This window comes from Coregonus clupeaformis, unplaced genomic scaffold, assembly GCF_020615455.1.
Source record: "Coregonus clupeaformis isolate EN_2021a unplaced genomic scaffold, ASM2061545v1 scaf0007, whole genome shotgun sequence".
Lineage (NCBI taxonomy): Eukaryota > Metazoa > Chordata > Actinopteri > Salmoniformes > Salmonidae > Coregonus > Coregonus clupeaformis.
The window spans coordinates 772,819-791,300 of NW_025533462.1; the positions used below are offsets into that span (position 1 = coordinate 772,819).

Sequence of the window (18,482 nt, forward strand, 5' to 3'; positions counted from 1 at the left end):
AATCGATTCAGTAACCTTTTAGCCAAAAATTCAACCAGTGTGACTGAAATAAATACCTGGATACTGGACAGTGCAGGTGAAGTTTCCTAGATTCCTGTTTCTTGTAAGGACCGCAATGGTGGCTTGATAATTTCTCGCTCGTCGGCTTCTCCTCTGTCGTCCGCCATGCTATGTTTTGTTGTCTTTGCGCCTTTGCGCTGCTGTTGGCGCGATGACGTCACGGATAGGCAGACTGAATCGAGTAATGTTTAAAGCCTTTATCATTAAAAGTGCTAAGAAAAAACATCCATATAAAGTCTGACGTGCTTAAATCCAATGGGTTATTTCCTAGTATCGATACAATCGATTTATTACATTTAAAAACGATGTTAGATCGATATATGTTGTCCAAAAGGCCAACTCGCCGAGCACAGATCGATGTAGTTGGATCATAGGAATATAAATCGATACATCGATGTAGTAGATGGATCGTTACACCCCTAATAAATTGCATACATTATTGTACAGTACAGGGGTAATTCAACTCATTCACCTCCAATGTATACTGTAGCATCCACACACTGTACAGTCTCAACAGACTGCTGTAGTAGTGAATGCTTTGTGGTAACCTACCTTCCATGCAATGCGGTTTCCCTTGGTGTCATGCTCCAGAGCGATGGGGAAGTCTCCTCTCTCGTAGAACTTGCGAAACACAGTGGGCTTGGCCGGCCTCTCCCGGAAGGCCCCCGCTGCCGGCGGTCCCACAACCTAGAGAGAGAGAGAGAGAGCGAGAGACAGAGACACAGGGAGAGAGAGACAGGGAGAGAAATATCCTGTTATTAAAAACCAGAATTGACGGTTGCGTTTCTCACATCCAGCAAGGAATCATTGTAGCTGAAGCCCTTTTCTACAGATAATTCGCTGAGACACTTCTACCTTGCTCCCTCCACTCAGGGCTGGCTAAACACAGCCTGTCTGCCTCGTAGCCCGAGGCCCTGCCAGTGGCATTGTTATTACCATGTTAGTGTTCCTGTGTGTTGTTGTATACCGAGCGCTAGGCTGCAAACGTGTTGGACTCCTGTCGTTGTTGTTGTTGTTGTTATTATTGTGGTGGTTTTCAGTCAATAGCGCTGACTCAAAGTCAATGAATGCAAACACTGGGGAGTTATCCTTAGATTACATCACTAACTGGCGTAACAGCTGCAAACCACTTTGATGATGCGGCAGAGATAGGCCTGGTAGGTAAATCATTTTGGGGGAAGGCGGTGAGTAGGGCTCAAATGGAATCCGGTAATGAATGACACTGCCAATCAGTTCCTATCTGTCCCTGTGTTCAGTCCCTCGTCCCTCACCATCTGTAGGGCTCGACGACAGATGGTATAGGGAAGGAGATTCAACAAGTACAGCAATTACACAAATGAATGATGATTGGCTGAGAGAAATGTATGATAAAAAGATTGTGGGGGCTGTTTTGTTAGACTTCAGTGCGGCTTTTGACATTATCAATCATAGTCTGCTGCTGGAAAAATTTATGTGTTATGGCTTTACACCCCCTGCTATATTGTGGATAAAGAGTTACCTGTCTATCAGAACACAGAGGGTGTTATTTAATGGAAGCCTCTCCAACATAATCCAGGTAGAATCAGGAATTCCTCAGGGCAGCTGTCAAGGCCCCTTACTTTTTTCAATCTTTTCAACTAATTACATGCCACTGGCTTTGAGTAATGACTCAAGTGATGACTCAACACTATACACGTCAGCTACTACAGCGACTGAAATGACTGCAACACTTAACAAAGATCTGCAGTTAGTTTCAGAACAGGTGGCAAGGAATAAGTTAGTCCTAAATATTTCTAAAACTAAAAGCATTGTATTACGGACAAATCATTCACTAAACCCTAAACCGCAACTAAATCTTGTAATAAATAATGTGGAAATTGACCAAGTTGAGGTGACTAAACTGCTTGGAGTAACCCTGGATTGTAAACTGTCATGGTCAAAACATGTTGATACAACAGTAGCTAAGATGGGGAGAAGTCTGTCCATAATAAAGCGCTGCTCTACCTTCTTAACAGCACTATCAAGTTTTGTCGCACCTGGACTACTGTTCAGTCGTGTGGTCAGGTGCCACAAAGAGGGACTTAGGCAGCACGGCTGGCCCTTGGATGTACACAGAGAGCAAACATGAATAATATCCATGTCAATCTCTCCTGGCTCAAAGTGGGGGAGAGATTGACTTCATCACTACTTGTATTTGTGAAAGGTATTGACATGTTGAAAGCACCGAGCTGTCTGTTTAAACGACTAGCACACAGCTCAGACACCCATGTATACCCCACAAGACATGCCACCAGAGGACTCTTCACAGTCCCCCAGTCCAGAACAGACTATGGGAGGCGCACAGTACTACATAGAGCCATGACTACATGGAACACTATTACACATCAGGTAACTGATGCAAGCAGTAGAATCTGATTTAAAAAACAGATAGAAATACACCTTATGGAACAGCGGGGACTGTGAAGCAACACAAACACAGGCACAGACACATGCATACACACACATGATAACATACGCACTATACACACACGCACACATGGATTTTGTGTTGTAGATATGTGGTAGTGGTGGAGTAGGGGCCTGAGGGCACACACTTAGTGTGTTGTGCAATCTGTTATGAATGTATTGCAATGTTTTAAAATTGTATTATTTTTTGTAAAAAAAAATTGACCTTTATTTAACCAGGCAAGCCAGTTGAGAACAAGTTCTCATTTACAACTGCGACCTGGCCAAGATAAAGCAAAGCAGTGCGATAAAAACAACAACACAGAGTTACATATGGGGTAAAAAAACAAAGTCAAAAAAAATATACAACAGAAAATATATATGCAGTGTGTGCAAATGTAGCAAGTTATGGAGGTAAGGCAATAAATAGGCTATAGTGCAAAATAATTACAATTAGTATTAACACTGGAATGCTAGATGTGCAAGAGATTATGTGCAAATAGAGATACTGCGGTGCAAAAGAGCAAAATAAATAACAATATAGGGATAAGGTAGTTGGGTGGGCTAATTTCAGATGGGCTGTGTACAGGTGCAGTGATTGGTAAGGTGCTCTGACAACTGATGCTTAAAGTTAGTGAGGGAGATAAGGTATAACTGCCTTAATTTTGCCGGACCCCAGGAAGAGTAGCTGCTGCCTTGGCAAATACTGGCAGATGTATAACTGTCATTAATCCTCAGATTACCGCCCATTGAGAAACAACATCTCAGTGCTGGACTACAGTGTGATGGGACTAGACCGTAACATGACTACAGTGTGATGGGACTAGACCGTAACATGACTACAGTGTGATGGGACTAGACCGTAACATGACTACAGTGTGATGGGACTAGACCGTAACATGACTACAGTGTGATGGGACTAGACCGTAACATGACTACAGTGTGATGGGACTAGACCGTAACATGACTACAGTGTGATGGGACTAGACCGTAACATGACTACAGTGTGATGGGACTAGACCGTAACATGACTACAGTGTGATGGGACTAGACCGTAACATGACTACAATGCAAGACAGTGACAAGACTGTGTTTCCAGTTAGATACTACTGTAGGGCAGGGCATCAAATGTGGCTGAAGACTTGGGAGAGACTTTCTTATTCTTAGAGGTAGTCATGCTGAGTGGTTAAGCAGTGCTAGGCCCTGAAGTAAGTTACGACTTAGTTTAGACTGTTAAAAGGCACCCTAAGGTGTCCCGGTGGACCCACAGCATTTAATGCACCATGGGATTGCAGAGGCATAAAATGAATCTGTTTGGTGGCATTTGTTTACTTTAAGCGAGGGAATGCTTAAATTAATAACATTATGCTGAGTTAATAGGAACCGGTTGGCATACCTGCAGGAGAGTGTAACCAAACAAAACAACTATGACTAACCATGCATTTAAAAGCACAAGAAAAATTATAATCTGCATGAAGGCAATTTTGCAGAGTATTTTTTGCCTTATCCATCTCAAACTATATTCCGGGCAAAATGTTGCATGAATGAGTGTCCTTGCAATGTTTTAATGATCATTCTTCCAAAGATAATAAACCATAGGCCTATACTGTACCTCACTTGACACTGAACTGTAGTATAGATTGGCCTACAGTTGAAGTCGGAAGTTTACATACACCTTAGCCAAATACATTTAAACTTGTTTTTTCACAATTCCTGATATTTAATCCTAGTAAAAATTCCCTTCTTAGGTCAGTTAGGATCACCACTTTAGAATAGAATAATAGTAGAGAGAATGATTTATTTTAGCTTTTATTTATTTCATCACATTGCCAGTGGGTCAGAAGTTTACATGCACTCAATTAGTATTTGGTAGCATTGCCTTTAAATTGTTTAACTTCGGTCAAACGTTTAATGTAGCCTTCCACAAGCTTCCCACAATAAGTTGGGTGAAAAGCCATTTTGCCACAACTTTGGAAGTATGCTTGGGGTCATTGTCCATTTGGAAGACCCATTTGCGACCAAGCTTTAACTTCCTGACTAATGTCTTGAGATGTTGCTTCAATATATCCACATAATTTTCCTTCCTCATAATGCCATCTATTTTGTGAAGTGCACCAGTCCCTCCTGCAGCAAAGCACCCCCGCAGCATGATGTTGCCACCCCCGTACTTCACGGTTGGGATGGTGTTCTTTGGCTTGCAAGCGTCCCCCCTTTTCCTCCAAACATAACAACGGTCATTATGGCCAAACAGTTATATTTTTGTTTCATCAGACCAGAGGACATTTCTCCAAAAAGTACGATCTTTGTCCCCATGTGCAGTTGCAAACCGTAGTCTGGCTTTTTTATGGCGGTTTTGGAACAGTGGCTTCTTCCTTGCTGAGCTGCCTTTCAGGTTATGTCAATATAGGACTTGTTTTACTGTAGATATAGATACTTTTGTACCTGTTTCCACCAGCATCTTCACAAGGTCCTTTGCTGTTGTTCTGGGATTGATTTGCACTTTTCGCACCAAAGTACGTTCATCTCTAGGAGACAGAACGCGTCTCCTTCCTGAGCGGTATGACGGCTGCATGGTCCCATGGTGTTTATACTTGCGTACTATTGTTTGTACAGATGAACGTGGTACCTTCAGCCGTTTGGAAATTGCTCCCAAGGATGAACCAGACTTGTGGAGGTCTACAATTCTTTTTCTGAGGTCTTGGCTGATTTCTTTTGATTTTCCCATGATGTCAAGCAAAGAGGCACTGAGTTTGAAGGTAGGCCTTGAAATACATCCACAGGTACACCTCAAATTGGAGCGGCAGATAGCTTAGTGGTTAAGAGCGTTGTGCCAATTACCGAAAGGTCGCTGGTTCTAATCCCCGAGCCGACTAGGTGAAAAATCTATCGATGTGCCCTTGAGCAAGGCACTTAACCCTAATTGCTCCTGTTAGTCGCTCTGGATAAGAGTGTCTGCTAAATGACAAAATAATTTTAGCCTATCAGAAGCTTCTAAAGCCATTTTCTGGAATTTTCCAAGCTGTTTAAAGGCACAGTCAACTTAGTGTATGTAAACTTCTGACACACTGGAATTGTGATACAGTGAATTATAAGTGAAATAATCTGTCTGTAAACAATTGTTGGAAAAATTACTTGTGTCATGCACAAAGTAGATGTCCTAACCGACTTGTCAAAACTATAGTTTATTAACAAGAAATTTGTGGCGTGGTTGAAAAACTAGTTTTAATGACTCCAACCTAAGTGTATGTAAACTTCCGACTTCAACTGTATATCATTAAAACACTGTTTTACTCTGTATATGACTCAAAGCTTCTGAGTCCGAGATACATTCACCACAGAGCAGTTTGAGGCTTTTCAAAGTTACAAAGCGAATGCAAAACCTTCTGTGTTCCTCCCTCCACAGAAGTTCCCTTAGTCACAGAGGGAAAAAAGAAGCCTTGCAGATAAGTGACGTTCCAGCAGCCTGGAGCAACACAAGCCTCCAAACCCAGGTAGCACTGTTCTGCCGGCAGCTAAAAATAGCCCTGGAGAAAATGAACTCCAGACTGCATTGACTGGGCCGGGTGACATTTATGGTCAGAAGTGATGACACCGGAGTCGATTCATCCTTGTGCGGCGCACCGTACCCTTCAGCGAACTCCCCTCTCCTTTCAACTGTCATCAGCAACCAACCCCCATTCCCCCTACTTCCAGACCCAAACGAATCAAAACACAACAGCACCGACTCCGAGACCCTTACTCCCTTCTCCCCCACCTTCCCCCTCGTTCCTCGGCTGCACTTTACCTCAGGGGCTTTGACTGTAATAGGAACCGTGGCGCTTCAAGAGATTATCACCTGCCGACTTCCCGATGTGATCCGGGAGCCTGCTCCCGACTAGGATTCATGGCGATCCTGTCTAAGTGCGCAACATGAAAGTTCTATGAGAGATCATAAGCCATGATGTAGGAGGTGTGAGCACTGGGGACACACTCTTTTCACGCCATTTCGCCTGGTGGGCGGTGCTATACGTCAAGGACTGTCCGATGCGCGTCCAGGTTCAACTGAGAACCCTCTGCCTGGGACCTCATTCATAAATGAAGCTATGGTGGGTTTATACTTTCTAGTTTACAATTGCAGTTTCATATTAGTACTTAATTTAGCTTTATTTGAACTAACGATAGATAGCTACCAAGTGGCTGGAACAGTTTTCCCAAAAGTGAACAATGTGTAACGTCTAGTTTTGCTTGCTAGCCAACCAACAACGTCAATGCCTCTATCAAGCCAATCTACTAAGCTTACCTGAATAAAATATATGAAACTGATCATGACTAGATTTAATCTAATTTCACTGCGATTGGTTAGTCAAAATGAAATACCTGGGATGAATAATTCATCACTGGGATGAATGATTTGTGTTGCTGGCTTAATTCGTTAATCTGATGGATTTTGGATGTCGTTGGTCTTATTTATTTGTTAGAGGGCCTATACATGAGGCTAACTTTACCATACTATCCTGGAGGCGTACTTACACACCCAGTATCATTACTTTGCGTGAATGATATTGCTCAACTTTAAACAATGCAAAATCGAATACAAAATCATTTGTTTAGCTTCTTTCTATTCTGTGGCTGCATGAAATAGCAAACATAATGTCAATTCAGTATTTGTTTACTTCATCTTTGTGGCTCCCTGATGAAACAGTAACATCCATTACTGTAGTTAGGCTTAGGTGTGAAAAGAGTATGTCCCAGCAGCACTGTGGCTCGGTGCTAATTTCCTGTCCAGGATGGGAGGTGGGAGGTGACTGACATTTGCTGGGAACACCTGCTAATTCAGTTTTTATTCCGTACACATTAAGCAGTATTTTTTCCTTTAGATCTTCTTTAATATTATGTGTCTTGAACGTCTCCCTCTTCTTCTTCTTCTTCTTCTCCTCTCACTCTCCCCTCCCTGTGCATCTCACTCCATCCACTCTGTTCATGGGGTGAGAGGCCAAAGAGGTGGTTGAAATGCTAATAACTCAATGCTGGGCAGTGCAGTGCTCTGCAATATCAATCTGACCTCCTCCACTGCTGAAAAGTCAAAGTGAAATAGAGACGAACGCACACACATACTGTACACACGCACAAGCACAAGTGACCGGGAATATTTTTATTTATCGGACAATTGAATATGTAAAACACAGTTTGCATATTTAAAGATAAAACAAATTATTTTAAATATGAAATTAATAAATAAAAGTTCCAAAATTGCATTCTACCAGAATTGCGACTTGCACAGTAGCCTGCATTTGGCCGTGCCAACATTCTTCTCATCTTTGTCCACTACAATATTAAAACGTGTCCATACGGAGGACATTCCCTTGTAGGCGTTTCACTTTAGGCATACTCTCCAACTTTCGTTTTACTTCAATGAAAAAGGCCTCCATATTCACAATCAACAGTAGCCTAGGTCAAGGCTCCTCCCTCTCTCTCATCAGCACCAGGTTCATGCTGGCAAGGAGTGAGAGAATGGGTCTGAAGCGCAAAATCAGGGTCTATGATAGGCAGCCCGGTCAATTTGGCCGGCTACAATTGTATTTATCGGCTTTTATTTTATTTTAAAATCGGCCAAAAGCCGGCAATTACCGGCTAACGGAAACCCATACAGACACGCACACATGCACAAACACAGGCTTACACACAATATCCTGCCCTCAGTGGTGGTCATAAACCGAGCCTCTGAGGCAGAGTATTTAACTCGAGGTAGCTTGGTGGTAACACTATTAGACAGGAAGTGTCAGGTTCTCTGCCAATGGTGCAAACATCAGGGAGTAATAACAAGGCCCGGGCAGTCATATTTGCTCCAGGCTGTCATTTCTCTCCAGCCCCTTACTTATCATTTTGGATGCTATCTTTTTTTTCCCTCTAATGCCTGTGTCCACTCCTTTCTTTTCCTGTGAACGACAACCTGCAACCCCCACTAAGCTGCCCCCTTGAAAGTCACATGGTTGAGCCCCCTGCAGAGGTGATTGGCCCGGCCAGCAGAGGATGAGACCTGTGCTACTGTCATTTATAAGGTGTCATCCTGTGGAACAAAGATGTCTGCCCTAACCTTATTAGTATGGTTCATCCAGGTGCTGCTGAAACAGGGGTAGAATAATAGGGAAGGGGAGATAGAGGGGGAAACAGAGAGAGATGGGGGAGAGAGAGACAGGAGTTGCGACTCATCAATTCTGAGGGTGAGTTCACCGTGGTGACGGTGGCGCGGCGTGTAGGTGATCCATCAACCTGCCTGGCCCTCCAGCTCTACACGCCCGGCGTCTCCAAAACGCCTCTGAAAGCCACTGATGGATGTTTGGTAAGGGGCCGTCAATAAACTCAGGTAGAGCCCACACTCTCATTTATATTTTTATAACTCTCTCTCCTGCTTCGTTCATTCCCCTTCTCTTTGTCTTTTTAAGGTGTATATCGCATCACCTGTTTACTGAGGCGGCGAGGGGAGCTGCTGGACAAGGAAGGCACCGCTCACTTGCTTGCTCTCCCTCTTTCTCTCGCTCTGCATTTCTCTCCTTTCTCGGTTGAGGGGTTATTGAAACCTACGGCGATGCAAAAGGCGGCCTTTTCCTTTCCCGGGCACGAGGGAGGGTGGGTGAGTCACAGAGGGAGGATGACGGAGAGTGACAGACGAAGCCTCTTCTGATAAGGTCAGGCTGCACATCACCACCGCAGGCAACACAATAAGCTCTCTTTATTTACCGTGCAATCGCCCAATCAAGAAATATGCACTTGCCATGGATGTGTCCTGTCGACAAGATTTAAAAGAATCCACCAATAAAAACGAATGGAGACGACTAGACCGGTTGCTCTTTTCATTCACATCCTCTTATCCACACAAGAACATGTCACAGGTTTGGCTTACTCACTTACTCTGTATGAAACTGCAGGGTGAAATAGTCAGAGTGCCTATTTACTTTTGGATGAATAAATCATTGGATCCATTCATTGTGCATCTCTTTCTCATGGCCAAACATACAGGCTAGTCAGTTGGAGCTCAATCAGTTCCTAAATCACTTTCATTGTGTTAAAAAAATGACTGTTAGATGCCTCCTTTGTTAGACAAGGTCAGAAGACAGGAAGTGATGTTGGAATGCTCCAGTCGACAGGGAAACTGAAGAAAAAAATGTAGGCTAGTAGAGTATGTGCTCCTGCTCACAAAGCCATAGAGGCACTTTGTGATTGTCTTTCTGTCATATCAAATCAAAAATCAAATCAAACTTTATTGGTCACATGCGCCGAATCCAACAGGTGTAGACCTTACCGTGGAAATCTTACTTACAAGCCCTTAACCAACAATGCAGTTCAAGAAAGAGTTAAGAAAATATTTACCAAATAAACTAAAGTAAAAAAGAATGAAAAGTAACACAGTAAAATAACAATAACGAGGCTATATACAGGGGGTACCGGTACCGAGTCAATGTGCGGGGGTACAGGTTAGTCCAGGTAATTTGTACATGTACAGTTGAAGTCGTAAGTTTACATACACTTAGGTTGAAGTCATTAAAACTTGTTTTTCAACCACTCCACAAATGTATTGTTAACAAACTATACTTTTGGCAAGTCGGTTAGGACATCTACTTTGTGCGTGACACAAGTAATTTTTCCAACTGTTTACAGACAGATTATTTCACTTATAATTCACTGTATCACAATTCCAGTGGGTCAGAAGTTTACATACACTAAGTTGACTGTGCCTTTAAACAGCTTGGAAAATTCCAGAAAATGATGTCATGGCTTTAGAAGCTTCTGGTAGGCTAATTGACATAATTTGAGTCAATTGGAGGTGTACCTGTGGATGTATTTCAAGGCCTACCTTCAAACTCAGTGCCTCTTTGCTTGACATCATGGGAAAATCAAAAGTAATTAGCCAAGACCTCAGAAAAATAATTGTAGACCTCCACAAGTCTGGTTCATCCTTGGGAGCAGTTTCCAAACGCCTGAAGGTACCACGTTCATCTGTACAAACAATAGTATGCAAGTATAAACACCATGGGACCACGCAGCCGTCATACCGCTCAGGAAGGAGACGCGTTCTGTCTCCTAGAGATGAATGTACTTTGGTGCGAAAAGTGCAAATCAATCCCAGAACAACAGCAAAGGACCTTGTGAAGATGCTGGAGGAAACAGGTACAAAAAAGTCTCTATATCCACAGTAAAACGAGTCCTATATCGACATAACCTGAAAGGCTGCTCAGCAAGGAAAATTATGTGGATATATTGAAGCAACATCTCAAGACATCAGTCAGGAAGTTAAAGCTTGGTTGCAAATGGGTCTTCCAAATGGACAATGACCCCAAGCATACTTCCAAAGTTGTGGCAAAATGGCTTAAGGACAACAGAGTCAAGGTATTGGAGTGGCCATCACAAAGCCCTGACCTCAATCCTATAGAACATTTGTGGGCAGAACTGAGGAGGAATGGGCCAAATTCACACAACTTATTGTGGGAAGCTTGTGGAAGGCCACCCGAAACGTTTGACCCAAGTTAAACAATTTAAAGGCAATGCTATCAAATACTAATTGAGTGTATGTAAACTTCTGACCCACTAGGAATGTGATGAAATAAATACAAGTTGAAATAAATCATTCTCTCTACTATTATTCTGACATTTCACATTCTTAAAATAAAGTGGTGATCCTAACTGACCTAAAACAGGGAATGTTTACTAGGATTAAATGTCAGGAATTGTGAAAAACTGAGTTGAAAAGTATTTGGCTAAGGTGTATGTAAACTTCCGACTTGAAATGTAGGTTGGGGTAAAGTGACTATGCATATATAATAGACAGCGGGTACCAGCAGTGTAAAAACAAATGGGGGGGGGGGTCAACGTAAATAGTCCGGTTGGCCATTTGATTAACCATTCCGCAGTCTTATGGCTTGGAGGTAGAAGCTGTTAAGGAGCCTTTTGGTCCTAGGCTTGGCGCTGCGGTACCGCTTGCCGTGCGGTAACAGAGAGAACAGTCTATGACTTGGGTGACTGGAGTCTTTGACAATTTTTGGGGCTTTCCTCTGACACCGCCTAGTATATAGGTCCTGGATGGCAGCAAGCTTGGCCCCAGTGATGTACTGGGCTGTACGCACTACCCTCTGTAGCGCCTTACGGTCAGATGCCGAGCAGTTGCCATACCAGGCGGTGAGGCAAACAGTCAGGATGCTCTCGATGGTGCAGCTGTAGAACTCTTTGAGGATCTGGGGACCCATGACAAATCTTTTCAGTCTCCTGAGGGGGAAAAGGTGTTGTCGTGCCCTCTTCACGACTGTCTTGGTGTGTTTGGACCATGATAGTTTGTTGGTGATGTGGACACCAAGGAACTTGAAACTCTCGACCCGCTCCACTACAGCCCCGTCGATGTTAATGGGGGCCTGTCCGGCCCGCCTTTTCCTGTAGTCCACGATCAGCTCCTTTGTCTTGCTCACATTGAGGGAGAGGTTGTTGTACTGGCACCACACTGCCAGGTCTCTGACCTCCTCCCTATAGGCTGTCTCATCTTTATCGGTGATCAGGCCTACCACTGTTGTGTCGTCAGCAAACTTAATGATGGTGTTGGAGTCGTGTTTGGACACGCAGTCGTAGGTGAACAGGGAGTACAGGAGGGGACTAAGCACGCACCCCTGAGGGGCCCCAGTGTTGAGGATCAGCGTGGCAGATGTGTTGTTACCTACCCTTACCACCTGGGGACGGCCCGTCAGGAAGTCCAGGATCCAGTTGCAGAGGGAGGTGTTTAGTCCCAGGGTCCTTAGCTTAGTCATGAGCTTTGTGGGCACTATGGTGTTGAACACTGAGATGTAGTAAATGAACAGCATTCTCACATAGGTGTTCCTTTTGTCCAGGTGGGAAAGGGCAGTGTGGAGTGCGATTGAGATTGCGTCATCTGTGGATCTGTTGGGGCAATATGCGAATTGGAGTGGGTCTAGGGTATCCAGCCTTTCAAAGCACTTCATGGCAACCGACGTGAGTGCTACGGGCGGTAATCATTTAGGCAGGTTACCTCCGCTTCCTTGGGCACAGGGACTATGGTGGTCTGCTTGAAACATGTAGGTATTACAGACTCGGTCAGGGAGAGGTTGAAAATGTCAGTGAAGTGTCATGACTTGCCCTCATGGGTTGAGAATCAAACATGCCGGCTTGGCAAAGGTTTGAACACCCCCTTTCCTGGGGGCCACTTTTATGACCGGTCGTAAATACCGTGCAGACTTTCTCTTCCTTGCCATGAAGTATTGGGAGAAAGGACCTCTTTGTTACCAAAGGAAGTCTTCCCGCCAAAACTCCAACTTTCAAAAGTGGATAATGAAACAATATTCCTACTTAAAAGTATGTGGGAAATGGTTGGTGGGGACTTAAAGAACAATCATGTCAAATTCGTTACTATGTTGTGATGTCATTAAAGATGGTGGAACAACATAACTGTATCTCTGGGGGAGTACACTTCCCAGTTATAAGGTTTGCATCTAATTGTTGTATAAAATGCATGATTAAGTATAATAATGTTATGATTTAACTGGATAGAACCCAAATGCAGACAAGTACACCAAGCCAGAGAAGTTTTAACAGGTTTATTATAATGTTCAATAGTCCAGGTTTCCAATAAATGGGGAAGAGCAAGTCCAGGTTACAGGGAGGGTACAGATCCAGGTCAGGGCAGGTGTGGTACCGTAATGTCCTAGTGTCCGTGGTGAGTCCAAAGGAGAGGCCCGATAGTGGAGAGCAGGATGGTGGTGGCAGGAGTGAAGCGGAGGCAGGAGTCAGGTTCCAAAATATGGTTGTCTTGACTATGATCTGACGATGAGTGGAAAGTTTGACCGGGTCTTAAAGGCTGAGGTGATTATGGTGAATGAGCTGCAGCTGGAACCCTGACTCCCGCACACCAGACTTCACTCCTGCAATCAAGGACAGACAGAGGGAGGGGGAGAGCAGAGAGAGAGCTACCTAGCAGCAGTAGGCCTAACAGTACCCCCCTCTACGGACGCCACCTGGCGGCCGACAGGGTTTATCAGGATGTAACCTATGAAACTCACGAACCAGAGCAGGATCCACAATGAAGCTCCTGGGCACCCAGGAACGTTCCTCAGGACCATAACCCTCCCAATCCACCAGGTACTGGAAACCCACGACCCCGGCGGCGAACATCCAGAAGTCGCCGGACAGTGTAGACCGGACCCCCACCCACGATCTTGGGCGGAGGAGGGGACGAGAGGGCGGGCACAAAGGGCTAACCGACACAGGCTTAATCTGGGAAACATGAAAGGTGGAATGAACCCGTAGGGGAGGCAGGGAAGCTGTAGCTTAACCGCGCAGGGGTTAACAATAGACAGTATCTTGAACGGTCCTATAAAACGAGGCGCCATCTTCTTCGACTCCACCTTCAATGGAAGGTCCCGTGACTTCAGCCATACCTCTTGACCAGGAGAGTAACCGGGAGCCTGGGACCGGTGACGGTTGGCTTGCCTCTGCATGTACGCGAAGCTCGGGACAGAGCTACCCTGGCCTTCCTCCAGACCTTGCAGCAGCGGCGCATGTGGGACTGCACCGAGGGTACCGCAAGTTCCCTCTCTTGGGAAGGGAACAGGGGAGGTTGATAACCCAGAGCACACAGAAAAGGAGACAAACCAGAGGAAGCGTTAGTCAAGGTGTTATGAGCATATTCCACCCAGGGGGAGCATGGAGCTCCATGACCCAGGGTTAGACCCAGTGACACAGCGAAGTGCGGTCTCCATCTCCTGGTTCGCTCTCTCTGTCACGGTTTACTAAGCCAGAACCCAGAAGCAGACCAGGACAAGGTAAGTGGTGTCAAAAGGTGAGTGTTTATTTACTGAACCAAGGGTGAAGGGAAATAATCCAGGGAACAGAGCGGCGGTGTGGAGGAGTTGTAGAGGGTCCAGTGGTTGATCCGATGATGGCTCGGCAGCCGCCGACCATCAGGCAGAGGTTGGGTAGAGGTTCCGGACGAGTGACTGTGGGGAGAACAAAAACGGAGGTAAGTACCAGGCAGGTCAACAGGGTGCAACAAAACAACAAAACTAACTCTAGTACTGAGGCTGATACGCCGGCAAAACATACTGTTCATGGCTAACGATCCGGCAGGAACTGGATGTTGGCCCAGACCCTAAGAAGGGTGATGATTACTGATGGGAAGCAGGTGCGGAACAAGCGCGCTCCCCGGAGCGTTCCCGAACCCTCGGGAAACAGGAGCTACGACCAGAAACACTCGTCACCAGACAGGACCCGACTCAGACCGCCGGGATCGTTACACTCTCGGCTTGCCCGTTGGTCTGGGGGTGATATCCAGAGGACAGGCTGGATGTAATGCCCAAAGCTTTACAGAAAGCTTTCCACACCTGGGAGACAAACTGGGGACCCCTGTCAGAGACAATATCCGTGGGTAGACCATGAGAGCGGAACACATGTTCAACCAAAATATCAGCCGTCTCTCTGGCAGTGGGCAGTTTAGGTAGGGCCAAAAAATGAGCGAACTTAGAAAAACGATCAATCACCGTAAGAATGACAGTCTTACCAGATGAGGGGGAAGTCCAGTGACAAAATCCATAGCGATATGCGACCAGGGCCGGCTGGGTATAGGTAGAGGTCGTAGATGACCAGCGCTGGCCTGGGTGGAGTTTTTACTTCGTGCACATACCGTACAAGCAGCAATGAAGGCTCGAGTGTCCGCCTCCATCGTGGCCCACCAGAACTTCCGTCGCACAAAGTCAAGGGTCCGAAACTCCAGGGTGACAGGTAAGGGGAGACGAGTGAGCCCACTGAAGTACCTGGGAGCGAGCAGACTCAGGGACAAACATCCGGTTAGGAGGACCCCTCCCAGGGTCAGCTTGATGATGTTGAGCCTGTCTAACAATCCCCTCGATGTCACATGTGATGACTGCAATACTGCAGGTAGGAGGCAAAATGGGTTCAGGGTTACTACCAGTATCAACAGCCGAATGAACACGAGACAGGGCGTCAGGCTTGACGTTGCGTGACCCAGGACGGTAAGACAGAGAAAAAATTGAATCTCCCCAAAAATAGTGCCCACCTGGCTTGACGGGGGTTGAGCTGCTTCGCTGACTGGAGGTAAGCCAGATTCTTATGATCCGTCCAAACGATGAAGGGTTGTTCCGCCCCTCCAACCAATGTCGCCACTCCTCGAGAGCCAGCTTAACGGCGAGCAGTTCACGATTTCCAACATCATAATTCCTCTCTGCCTGAGAAAGTTTCCTTGAGAGAAAAGCACAGGGATGCAGTTTGTTATCTTCAGGAGAACGTTGTGACAACACTGCACCTACCCCAGTGTCGGATGCATCCACCTCCACGACAAACTGGCGGTCGGGGTCCGGCTGCATCAGAATGGGAGCCGAGGCGAAGCGATGTTTCAGTTCTTGAACGCTGATTCGGCCCCTTCATTCCAAGCGAACGGTCGTGAGATGGAGGTGAGAGCGGTGAGTGGCGCCGCAATGCGGCTGTAGTCCTTGATGAACCTCCTATAGAAGTTCGCAAACCCCAGGAATCGTTGAAGTTGTTTTGCGGGTAGAGGGAGCTGGCCAGTCCGTGACAGCAGAGATCTTAGCTGGGTCCATCCGCAGCTCCCCTGAGCTATGATGTAACCCAAAAAAGAGGTCTCAGACACATGAAATTCACATTTCTCCATCTTCACAAACAGTTTGTTCTCCAACAACCTTTGCAACACCTGGCGCACATGCAGTTCATGTTCCTGGGAGGACTCTGAGAAAAATCAAGATATCATCCAGATAGACAAAAACAAACCGATTCAACATGTCCCGAAGGACATCATTGACTAGTGCCTGAAAAACAGCAGGGGCATTAGACAACCCAAAAGGCATAACCCGATACTCAAAATGTCCCAAGGGTGTGTTGAAGGCAGTCTTCCATTCATCACCCTTACGAATGCGCACCAGGTGATACGCATTACGTAGATCCAGTTTCGTAAAGATGGTAGCACCATGAAGGAGGGGAAAAGCAGAATTAATCAAAGGCAGAGAATACTTGTTCTTAATGGTGATGTTGTTAAGTCCACGGTAATCAATACAGGGTCTGAGGGTCTTATCCTTCTTAGCAACAAAAAGAATCCCGCTCCTACAGGTGACGAGGAAGGACGCATAATACCTGCCGCCAAGGAGTCCCGAATGTAGTTCTCCATAGCCTCCGTCTCCGGCCGGGAGAGATTGTACAGGCGACTGCTGGGGAGCGGGGCTCCTGGCTGGAGGTCAATGGCGCAGTCGTAAGGCCGGTGAGGAGGAAGAGAAGTAGCTCTGTGTTTGCAGAAAACGGATGCCAGGTCATGATACACGTCAGGAACAGCAGAAAGATCCATGGACTCCAGTGGAGGTTGAGGCACAGTACTGGCAGGAGTCTGAGCAGAACACAAACAATTCACATGACAAAATGTGCTCCATGAAACAATGCTACCTGTCACCCAATCAATGTGTGGATTGTGTTTTATGAGCCAGGGGATACCAAGGACCAGGGGAGTCTGTGGGCAGTCGATAATATGGAATTGAATGTTCTCCTGATGATTTCCCGACACTCTAAGACAAACAGGAACAGTCTGATGGGTAATGCGGGTCAACAATTGTCCATTTAGACCCTTAGCCTGCAGCGGACAGTCCATAGGAACAGTCTCCAAATCCATTTGTTGAGCCCTCTCTATCCAAAAAGCTTTAAGTCGGCACCAGAGTCAATCAGCGCACTAACAGAGAAATTCTGGGACTGCCACTGGAGGGATGCCTGGAGCAGAATGCGGGGAGAAGAGGAAGAATCCGCTGCTCGGCTCACCAAAACTTCTCCCATAAATGATGAGCCGGCCCTTTTCCCGGACGAACTGGGCAGGAAGGAACGAAATGACCAGCTTCTCCACAATACAGGCAGACCCGAGCCTGAATACGACGTGCACGCTCCTCTGAGGACAACCGTGCACGACCCACCTCCATGGCTTCGGGTTCAGTGCTCCTCGTATCGACTCGGGAAGACACGGCTCTCTCCGTAGGGACGATGCAGGGAGGAGTTTGTTGATGACAGACAGGTTGCTTGGAACTAACACTCCTCTCCCGGCGGCGCTCCCGAATCCGATTATCCAACCTGATAGTGAGTGAAATAAGATTATCCAGCGTAGGCGATTCATCATATGACACCAATTCATCTTTTAAAGTCTCAGACAAAGCATTGATGAACACTCCTTGTAATGCCTCGTCATTCCAACCACTCACTGCTGCTAAAGTCCGAAACTCCACTGCCATCTCCGCCACACTACGAGCCCCCTGCCGAAGAGAAAACAACCGTTTCGCAGCCTCCTTGCCTCGTACGGGGTGGTCAAAAACCTTCCTCATCTCCGTGGTGAAGGCCACGTAAGCGTTGCAAATGTCCGACTGACTCTCCCAGACCGCGGATCCCCAGGCACGAGCGGAACCGCTAGTAGAGTTGATAAGGTAGGCATACGGGCTCTTTCTGAGGCGTAGGTGAGGGGCTGTTGTTCAAACACTAACGAGCATTGAGTCAAAAAATCGCCACAGGTTCCCATGTTCCCGTCATAGCGCTCTGGAGCAGGAACAAAAGGCTCTCTGATCTGGGCTGAAGGGGTAGTAAGGACAGACACTTGATTGGTGAGTAATTGAACCTGATTAAGCAGCACCTGACTGTCCTCAGCAATCGTCTTAAACAGGGTATCATGTTGGCCAAGTAGAATGCCCTGATTGGCTATGGCAGTCCAAATTTGAGTGCACTCTGGGGTGGTATCCGAGCTACTGTCTGCTGGGTTCATGTTGGTCAGATCATACTGTTATGATTTAACTGGATAGAACCCAAATGCAGACAAGTACACCAAGCCAGAGAAGTTTTAACAGGTTTATTATAATGTTCAATAGTCCAGGTTTCCAATAAATGGGGAAGAGCAAGTCCAGGTTACAGGGAGGGTACAGATCCAGGTCAGGGCAGGTGTGGTACCGTAATGTCCTAGTGTCCGTGGTGAGTCCAAA

General features: G+C 46.1%; 1 protein-coding gene across 1 annotated transcript in view; it reads right to left on the reverse strand.

The window, feature by feature from the left end:
• The window catches only part of LOC121538732 (parkin coregulated gene protein homolog), a 261,418-nt gene that overhangs the window by 204,971 nt on the left and 37,965 nt on the right, over positions 1 to 18,482 (reverse strand). Inside the window, exon 2 of the mRNA XM_041846891.1 lies at positions 613 to 747. Coding sequence (XP_041702825.1) covers positions 613 to 747 — 135 coding nt within the window. The remainder of the gene's footprint in view (positions 1 to 612; positions 748 to 18,482) is intronic.